The sequence below is a fragment of the Topomyia yanbarensis genome, chromosome 2, assembly GCF_030247195.1.
Source record: "Topomyia yanbarensis strain Yona2022 chromosome 2, ASM3024719v1, whole genome shotgun sequence".
In the NCBI taxonomy this organism is placed as follows: domain Eukaryota; kingdom Metazoa; phylum Arthropoda; class Insecta; order Diptera; family Culicidae; genus Topomyia; species Topomyia yanbarensis.
In genome coordinates, this window is record NC_080671.1 from 166,507,449 (window position 1) to 166,517,812 (window position 10,364).

The 10,364-nt window shown below is 41.4% G+C and overlaps 1 protein-coding gene across 1 annotated transcript; it reads left to right on the forward strand.

The window, feature by feature from the left end:
• The first annotated feature begins 2,096 nt into the window (after positions 1 to 2,096).
• Positions 2,097 to 3,318, forward strand: LOC131682026 (COP9 signalosome complex subunit 8). Its single transcript, XM_058963181.1, has 3 exons — positions 2,097 to 2,278; positions 2,337 to 2,407; positions 2,755 to 3,318. The coding sequence occupies exons 1-3, from the start codon at positions 2,222 to 2,224 to the stop codon at positions 3,188 to 3,190; spliced, it is 564 nt and encodes a 187-aa protein (XP_058819164.1). The 5' UTR covers positions 2,097 to 2,221; the 3' UTR covers positions 3,191 to 3,318.
• Positions 3,319 to 10,364: the final 7,046 nt, after the last annotated feature.

A 10,364-nucleotide genomic window follows, 5' to 3' on the forward strand; every position in this document is an offset into this window, starting at 1 on the left:
TTAACCACTAAGAAATGCAAAATATGCAGGTTATTTAACATTTTCCAAAAGCACCAGTCCTTGTTCTAACGATAATTCGAAAAAAATTAATTCCGTGTCCAATGACATTCTGATCATCGAAATCGGTAAAAAAATGCCAAAGCTGTTTAATTTTTTTTTCCAAAATAAGAATACTGTTTCATCAACGATAAATTAATAAATTCCAACTCCAAATTGTTGGCAATTAGGAGGCTATTTCAAATGCAACGTTTGGGCGATTTGCCGCCGTCATTTTTTTGCCGCCCAACCCGCCCTTAAATCGCCCCCAAATCGCAAACGGAAATGGCCGTTAATCGCCCTTAATTGCCTAATATGAAAATTACAAATAATACTTGTTTTCGGATTCATTATCTACTCACATAAACTTATCAGTATACTAGGTAATCACCACAAAACTATAAGAAGAATCAATAATGATATTGGCATTGCACACCAAAACTTACCACAATCTGACCACAGAGAAGAGACATCCATGATCGAACAAAAATATTTAAAATACGTGTGTAAACATTTGAATTAATATACGATAAACACTAGCGCCGCCACACCAACCTATCCCAACTATCCGTCAAATCCATTCCGGAACCGGTTCGAAATCCTGAATGGATTCAGTATGAAATCTTGCTCAAAGAAAACAACTGTTGCCAATTCTATCGGTTGATACATTTAAGCTGGAAGTCCGAACCGGTTCCGGACTAGTTTGACTGGGTAGACGAATAATCGCTGTCAATTCTGTCGAACTCTGCCACAAAAAACATGACGACAGTAGCGCACCTGGTTTGGATATTCCAACTACCTTCGAAACCGTTAGAGATTTTTCACAAGTTGAATGCTGAAGATGGACGTCTGTTCTCTGTGATCTGACGTTCGTTAAGACTTTAGATCAGAAGTCTTGTTCTACCATATTTACACACGATTCCACAATTTCCCACATTCGTTGGCTAAATGAAGTGCACTAGACCAACAAAATACAAGAGAGAACACGCCAATTGTTTAAAAAAACAATTTTAAGCCTAAGCCAAACATGAACCTCCATGTTAGAAAAACGCGAAAACAACCAAGTCCATTTCAGCCGCCAGAAAGTTTGTCTACGTATAGAAATTGCCTTTAAATCGCATTCGCAAATTGCATTTGTTTTTAGCACAGGCGCGTTGAGTCAAACGTCAAACTGTTTAGATCGCCTGACCACACTGATAAAATCAAGTACCCATTAAAGCGTAGAAAACTACTCATTTTCAATAAAAGTGGAATAACCAATTAAATGGGTAAAGCGTTTGTACCCATAAATGAGTACAGATCTTGTACGTCAACCTGGGAATGTTTCACCCATTATTTTTCGCAGAACTGTTACAACAAAATGCGTAAAAAATACCCATTCATGAAATTCGCGCCAGAATGAAAAATACTGTCAATAGAATTATTTCTGAATTAAAAAAAACATAAAATAACATTCATTTCACATTATTGTTTCCTTATAGAAGTATAGGAATCTAGATAGAAATCCTATTCTAAAACTACTTAAAATAAAACCGCCAACTGAATATATTTTTGATGACTGGATCTTTTGGCTGCTCTAAAAATGCCGAACTGGCGCATATTTTCAACATCCTCAGTAGTCTAAAAAGACGTTGTTTTCGGAGCATTGCCGAAATGTTCCATTTCCGCCACGGACTCCGATGCAGGGCGATAATTTGCAGGTTCCACTACGATCCTTAGTTTGCAGGTTAAATCGCTTGAAATAATGCTTAAGGATTTTTCACCCATTATCAAGATCAATATACCCATTGACATTACCTCATCGAGTAGTTGTGAAATGGATAAAAAGTACTCATTGTTAGAAACAAAAAAATACTAATTTTTGACAGCTCGAATAACTTCCGAAAATGGGCAGTTTAAATACATAAAATGTGTAAAGTTTTTTTACCGTGCATGTGCGTCCGCATTTTTTGACCGTCCTCCACGATACCCCGAGATTGAGTCAAAAGAACTCAATTTTAGGTAGTTTTTTCGTTTGCGTGTGGTTCGTTTCTCAGGTGTTCCACTTTCGCACGTAAGAAACGTCGTTTGTCTCGTTCACCGTGTTAGAAAACAAAAACAATCTATTGATTGCAGAAGTGAGCGATAATTTTAGTATTATTCGGCAAATTTGCAACTAATCTGTCTGCTTACTAGCCATTTAAACATGTTTTCGGAAAAAATTCGACAGCTAACACTACTGTTGGAGAAACAAGAGCTAGAGGTAAGTAAATCGACATAACTTATGCTCCTATTATATTGTTATTCAATCCCAACGGTAGGCACCTAATGGAATTGTATCGGTTCAACTTTATTCAGAACTATTTGCCGCTTATCTTTATCGGAATGATCTGTAAGTATTTTAGTTGAATATAAATCAATAGGTTTGTTCCACTACCAGGAGAAACTGGAAGTACTCCGGAGCAAACAAGACGAAAATTCTTGTTTCGTGTTCTCTTTTTTTCTTTTCGTAGCAAACCGCTGTAAACAATAAGCAAGTTTTTTTTGCTCCTGTTTGCTCCGTAGCAACTGAGAGCAAGAAGCGTGTACTGCAACAAATCTAATCAATTCGTACAATGCATTTCCTTGGAATAGTTGCAGCAGAAATAATATAAATGCATAGTTGAAACACTGACATTTTATTAGGGTTATTGTGTAATCCGGAATACTATAGTAACAAGGTTAAACGTTTCTTTATAGTTGCAATGCCCGGTTCTTATGGAAACGCGTCCCGCCAAGTGTGAAAGCCGGTCACGCCGAACTAGAGCAAATGTATAAAGTTTACCAGTGCCTGTGGAACAATGACACGGCCGGTTTCTACAAGGTTATCAATCACGACTGGACCAAGCACGTGTCCGAATTGATGTTCGAACTCAAAGATAAAATACAACAGGAGACCATAAATTTGATTGGTCGAGCGTATAGCTCAATTTTTGAGAACGTATTCGCCGAAATGACAAACCAGACTCCCGACATGATAGATGAGCTGTGTAAGAACCAGAACTGGGAAATTGTTGACGGCCCCCATCCCAGGTTGATACTGCCAAAGCATCCTGCAGCGGATAAATCACTAGTAGTTAGTTCGGAAGATCAGTTGCAAAAATTGACCGATTTCGTTTCGTTCTTGGAAAACTAGTGATCTGTTCGTGCAAGCTAATGTAGTGACGGTCTGAACTAAGTTGCTGAATGATTGAATTTCAAGCTATTTTTGTATAAGTTCTTGTAAATTGATCAGTTTGAAATAAAAATATACCAGAGATGAAACTATGTTTTTGCTATTTATTGTGATTTATTAGTCGCACGGTAACCTCTTAGCTTGGCTATGCATCGAGTCAAGGAATCTACTGTAGTCGTTATTTTCTTACATGTATGAAGTCGGACTAATCCAATTACGAATTGAGAACAAAAATTTAGTTCTAATTAATTAGTTGTGGGTGAATGGAGAACAGTGAGTCCAGTTATGTAAGGTATACAAACTAGGGTTGATGGAACTATCCGAGACAGTCGTAGATATCACATAGATTTGGAGCAACATTAGATGTTGATTCATGTACTTCTCAACCCCTATTCGATTTTGTTGGTTATTTTCGTCAAATTTGAGACTAAGAGAAACGAAAGCAATGAGATTGGAAGACGGATAGGTATTCTAGAGCGAATCAGTTATAAACTTAGAACGGAAAACTAGGACTAGGCAGGCTAATATAGACATGATCGAAAGGAAATGTGAAGAATTCTTTGCCTTCAGCTAAGTAGGAGTAGGGCGTTGCACCCAAGTCTACCGCATGGTCTATGGTAGAACATAACTCATCATTATGTTTTACCGCCGACGCGGGCCAGCTCCTACTTAGCAGAAGGCAAATAATTCTTCACATTTCCTTTCGATCATGTCCATATGAGCCTGCCTAGTCCTAGTTTCCCGTTCTAAGTTTATAACTGATTCGCTCTAGAATACCTATCCGCCTTCCAATCTCATTGCTTTCGTTTCTCTTAGTCTCAAATTTGCCAAAAATAGCCAACAAAATCGATACAGTAGAACCTTGCGGCAATTAAAACATAGTAACATGAAATAAAATTTGTAAGCAGCACTAACAAACATATAATTTCAAGAACTGTACGAGATGACGCTTGGCCTGTGGCCTTCGACTGTCATGTCCATTCTCATTGGTTCGGAGTCTTCTTAGCTGGTTGGTAGAAATGTGCTCCTATTTGCAAGTTGATAGGCCAATACGCTTGGGTGGGGGACATGTGGATCCTGCTAGTCGTCGACTCTTGATCTTGGGTATGAGGCTAATTCAGGAAAGGAGTGCACGACTGGCACCTAAGAGATAGTTGACACTAGCTCTCAGAAATAATAAGCAGCGCTTTCGGGTCTGTGTGGTCTGTTCGAGTGGAACCAGGCGGACATTCGGTTCGAGAAAACTTTATGGGAAATGCTGGAAAAATATATTTTATGTCATTTATCTGCAGTGATTCTTTTTGTGAAACCCTAAAAATACCTTCACTCGTCTAGCAACTCAGCATAATGATAATAGAAAAAATGAGGATTTGCCTGGTCCATAATGTAATAAATACGTATATTGACTAGAACGAGGATAATCGAATTCTGTTATAAGAAATTGAGATGAAACAGCAGTTGTAGGAAAAAGTATTCGCGAGTAAGGACTAATACTGCTAGTATGTTTATCCACAGAGAACAGACATATAAGCTAGAACAAACTTTCCCGAAAAACCTGTATAAACATTTAAATGAAAATACGTTGAAAATCACCATGCGTGAGTCACCTTTGTATCCAAGTTTGCATACAAGTCCCGTATAGCGATTGCTGGCCGATCGAAGCGCCGACCAGTGGCAAGTTGCTACTTGCTGTTGTAACTTCAAAGCGACTGTTTATTTTCGTATACAAGTTGAAATCTTTACTTGTGTGTCAGTTCTCAGAGGTTTATCGTATCAATTAATAGTCAATTGATCCGCTTTAGAACTAGGAGACAAAAAGGAGACTGGTCCGAGCGGAATAAGAAGAGACATAAGCGGATTCAATGCAAAATTTTGCAATATGCAGGGTTGCCACTATTTTTCAAAGAATATCTGGCAGATCATCTAAAATGTCTGGCAAAATCTGTCACTTAACAGCGACCTCATAGCTATCGAAATTTATCAATCGATTTTTGATAAATTTGGGAAAATATGCCCCAAATTTCCAAAATGTGTGTGTGCAAACACTTCTATAATTCAAAAATCCGGCAGAATGAGAGGTTTGTCTTTTTATCTGGAAGCTGCAAAAAACTCTGGCTGTGCAAGATAAATCTGGCATAATGGCATCCTTGGCAATATGACGTAGACCGCCCCCCCCCCCCAAGGTGATGGTAAGATGATTTTGTGATTTTCCATATAGAATTACAGACTAGATGACACGATGTTACACGCTCTCATCTTGTGTCAAATAGTATGTATTAGAGATGCGCGAGTGAATCGCGAATCGATCAAAAGAATCTACCCTTCAAAAAGAGTGAATGAACCGCGATTCTTTTTTTAAACAACTGCGATTCACTGAAGGAGTGACAATTTATTATAAACTCAACGAGAACCAAAGAGAACCGAATGAGTTTGCCATGATTATGAATCACTCTTAAATAAACGAACACGATGAACACATGAGCTCTGTTTGTCGTACACGGAATAAAATATCAACCAATCTTGAAAATGGCAGAATTTTGTGTGAAAAATAGCAATTTTTATTTCAAACGAGTGAAAAACTGTCTAAATTCGAAAATTCAACGTAGAGGTAAGGTATCTTATACAAAGAATGTGTATGCAAAGTTTGAAATAAATCGGTTAAGTAGTTTTTGAATGACAGTATTGTCTATCCCGAGATAAACTAGCATTTCGTCGATTTGTTGCTATATATGTTTAACACATAAACGTCAAATCGTTTTTTCGCTTGCACTAATGCAAAGTGAATAGGCGCGTGATTCGGCGCACGGCTTGGCGGCGCATGGCTGATATGTCACGATGTGGATTTTAGAAAAGATTCGCAATAATACCGCAAATCGTGTTTTTCCAGAGACATTCTACAAAAAGTTTCGACGCCGAGCCGCTTGTCGATAATTATGTTTTTGTAATGATACAATATAATGTACCAAAGTTTTGATCCATTCGCTTCACCCAAATTTCTAAAAAAAAATCGCAGTGTTTTTTTCACGCTGAAAAACGCACCCCCATACCCAGCTCGCCTTAACGTCTAATAAATATATTTTTCCCTTTTTCTCAAACATTTTTCAAAGTTCTGAAATGAATCACTGAATCGATCAAAAGAGTCGATTCAGTTTAGTGAGTGAATCGGGCACGATTCGCTCTCCAAACTGAATCGGTTTGCGCATCTCTAGTAGGTATGCATGCCTTAGGTATGCATGTATGTATGAATGTTTTTTAAGTGCATTAAAAAACTTTCAAAAGAACCCTGAGACAGGAAGAAATGTACAAAAACCCTCACGGCTCAGGGAACGGGTTTGGGCTTGCCATCACCCTACCCGCTAAAAACACTGATCTTGGCCAGAACCTGATTCCTCACCGACACCACCTCACGCCATTATTTCGGGAGGGGTTTTTATGTGCATAGCACCCACTCTATTTCAACTACTAAGTAGTTCGTTTCTTCGCTAGGGTTACAGCACCACTCCTCGACACACCATCAGTTCGCCATCAACCACACAGACCATGGCAGTCGGAGGGCTAGCTGTGGATCGAGACTTAGTGCTCTTCCCCTACGAAAACAATCTGGGCGGCAACTTCAGATTGTCTAATTTACCGTGGCCTTCGGCTCCTTGGGCCATTTAGCACCGCAACTCTCGTACCATTCAGCACTGAAGCTCCCGACTTGTTCGCGAACTACTAGGTCTAGTCCCCAACGATGAACCTAGCCTACTCCGACGGAGAATTCCCCGACGAGAGAAGTTCTCCCGAAACCGAGTGAGCCAGCCAAGTGTCGAGGTCAGTTCGGCGATTCCGGTGGAGCAGGGCGCGACCCGCGACTGGTGGTGTCTCGTCGCGGTCTACTAAGTCCAGTACTCGGCGGTGCATCTAGCTTACGCCGACGGAGAGTTTTCTCGATACCGATTCTTATTTGGTTTAAGCACCACAACTTCTTGAGCCCTTTGGCTCCCTGTCCGGTACAATTTAGCACCGCAACTCCTTTGAGCCGTTTGGTTCCCCTGTCGTTCCATTACACTTCACTTCCCCGATGAGGCATTCAGCTCCTGTCCTTACTTGTTCGCGAACTACACGGTCTAGTCCCCGACAATGGATCTAGCATACTCCGACGGAGAATTTCAGGGCGAGAGGTTCTCGCGAAATCCAGCGGAAGATTTTATCCGATACCGATGTTCGTTTCCGTGAGCCATTTAACTGTCCGCTTCGTCCCGATCTACGCGGTCCCCGGCGGTAGACCTAGCCTACTCAACGGGCCAGCTAGTAGGTGCTGAGGTTCATCCAGTGATTTCGGGTGGAGCATAGTTTCCGGTTCACTGGTGCTCCAACGACCCACTGCTAGCTATTCAACGCGGTCTACTCGTTCTAATCCCCGGCGGTGGATCGAGCTTGCTTACCAGCTACCCGGTAGGGTGTCGAGGTCGGTCCGGCGATTCCGGTGAATCCTGACGTCGGGTTCACTGGCGCCCCGACGACCCAAATCCAGTGCTACGTCGCATACTACTCAACTGGTCTCCGGCGCTGGACCTAGTCTACAAAGTCGGAGAGTTCCCCGGCAGCAGAATTTCTCTCGAAATCCGATTTGTGGCTTCACAGCGAGTTTCTTGCCAATTGCGCTACTTTGTTGGTTCCTTCGCCACTTCCTCTGCAGCTCGAAGAGCATACTCGTAATCACTCTGTTGACAGCGTCCCAGGTATGCTCGTCGTGGTACATCTTTTCGACGATATTGTCAACTGTCACACCAGGCATACCCCTATGAACTTCTTTGAACCTAAGGCATTCAAAGGCCACGTGTTCCAGTGTCTCTTGCACGATGCAAGTACTTCGGGAAGCATCCGTGCTGCTTCCTGTGCACCTAAGCCGACATATTTGGTATGAGTCGGTGGGTCCACCTTCGTTTCTCCGCCTTGTCTCACTCTTGCTGCCATTTAGTCAACGAGTCCGCTCGGACCAGTCTCCTTGCATTATGTGCATTTCTTCGCTGGTAGCATTCCACGTCCTCAGTCAGTGATGCAGATGGGGATCATCTCTCGTGTGTATAGCCTAAAGGTTCATATTCATCCGAAAGCTGGGGTTGAAAACTGCGATGCTGAAAGCAATAGGTGCGTTGCTGACACCTATTACATTATGGGAATAACCTGAAAACTGTGTTTTCTTTGCTTTCGGTGTAAGAGATTTTTGTGATGCAGTTGATGACTGCTTTGTTTAAAAGGAAATCCACCGGTGAATAATAATAAAAAACTTTATGAAAACAAATAAATACCGCACGTCACCACGAAAAAAAAAACTAATTAAAAAAAACACCAAATTTTGAACTTTGGCGAATGATAATATATCCATATCAACATTAGAATAGGGCTAATAAGATTTGTAAACAAACTTTTGTTTTGCTGCTTTCTCTTAATTTGTTATATTTTCAACCCAGAAGACATTTGAAATTGATTCTACCAAGGGTAAAGATGTTGCTTCATTTATATCCTTCATGAAATTCGAATCGACAGCGAAGTAATGAGCAAAATAAGTTTGTTTATAAAAATCTCATTAGCCCTTTTGAAGAATTGATATTGATATATAGTTGAGAATAATTGTTGTCATTCGTAACCCAACTTTGTACCGGGAAACAAGTGCTTTTTGTTCTCTCCGGTGTGGTTTAGTTTTTTCGGTGGTACGAAGGTGCTTGCTGTGGCAGAGGCTGCAGTAAAGCATTACTAATAAACAGTCCCGCGAGTGATAATTGTTACCTGCGATATCAGTTAAAGTAGTGCAGTGAAGTGCGTTACTAAACATTTTTCTTGCCTGAAAGACGGCTTTGTTTAGACGAGCTATATCAGCTCTACTGTGTGAAGGTCACGCGGGTGACGGATAAAACAAACGAAGGATCAATTCACCTACCAGCTCGTCAGGAACCAACTGGTGAAGTGTTTCGTTTTTTACTTTTCTTATCGATTTTTTTCTTTTTATTGCTTTTGATTTTTTATTTTGATTTAAGTTAAACAGTGCGGTCGAGCGTGTTGCTCCCGCAACAAAATGGAACAAACAGAAGGATCACCCTCCGAAGAGGAATATTATGAAGAAGAAGAACGTATATCTGATACTGAGACAGATAATGTTATGGTCGATCCACTTCCCCCACTTTCTCCCAATGTCTCACAGCCCCCCCGAGTCAAGGTTTACCAGGATGGATCCGCTGGTCCTTGGGTGGTATACTTTCGGCCCAAAAATAAACCGTTAAACAGCATAACAGTTGCACGGGAGCTGACAAAACGTTACTCGGCCGTAACCGAGATTAAAAAGGTTCAGTCAGATAAACTGCGCGTAGTCGTTACTGACTTGAAACAGGCCAATGATATCGTTAGCAATAGCCTCTTTACGCTGGAGTATCGCGTCTACATCCCTTCTCGTGATGTGGAGATCGACGGTGTGGTAAGTGATGCGGGTCTAACTGTCGATGATCTGATGAATGATGGGGCTGGCCGCTTTAAGGACCCTAACCTTCAATCAGTTAAGATTTTGGAGTGCAAGCAATTGCACTCAAAGTCCATCGAAGATGGTAATTACTATCCATCAGACTCGTTTCGCGTAACCTTCGCCGGATCTGCACTTCCGAGCTACGTTGAAGTGGGAGGAGCTCGTCTACCTGTACGCCTGTTTGTACCGCGGGTCATGAATTGTTCCAATTGCAAGCAGCTAGGTCACACGGCCACCTACTGTAGCAACAAGCAACGGTGCGGTAAATGTGGGGAACGCCATGCGGATGATACTTGCAGTAGCCCCGCTGAGAAGTGTGTTTACTGTGGGGAGAATCCGCATGCACTTTTGACATGCCCAACGTACAAACTTCGCGCGGATAAACTGAAGCGATCCGCCAAAGATCGCTCCAGACGCTCTTACGCAGAAATGCTTAAAAGAGCTGTTCCACTTATCTCCGAAAACCCATTCGCTCTCTTGCCAACTGACGATAACGCCTCTAACGACCCTTGCGAGGGGCATTCTTTGGCTCCGCTTGGAAACTCTAGGAAAAGACCTAATCAAAACTCACCTGAACTTCCTCGTAAGGGTCCTAGGTTGTCCCAAACAAGGGTACAAAATAAAAATAATTCATCA

What these genes read in the sequence shown, in the direction of transcription:
- LOC131682026 (XM_058963181.1), top strand. Translation starts at nt 2,222, where the DNA reads ATGTTTTCGGAAAAAATTCGACAGCTAACACTACTGTTGGAGAAACAA. An exon ending in TGGAGAAACAAGAGCTAGAG is followed by an intron (nt 2,279 to 2,336) that starts GTAAGTAAATCG and finishes TCCCAACGGTAG; the next exon opens with GCACCTAATGGAATTGTATC. An exon ending in TATCTTTATCGGAATGATCT is followed by an intron (nt 2,408 to 2,754) that starts GTAAGTATTTTA and finishes GTTTCTTTATAG; the next exon opens with TTGCAATGCCCGGTTCTTAT.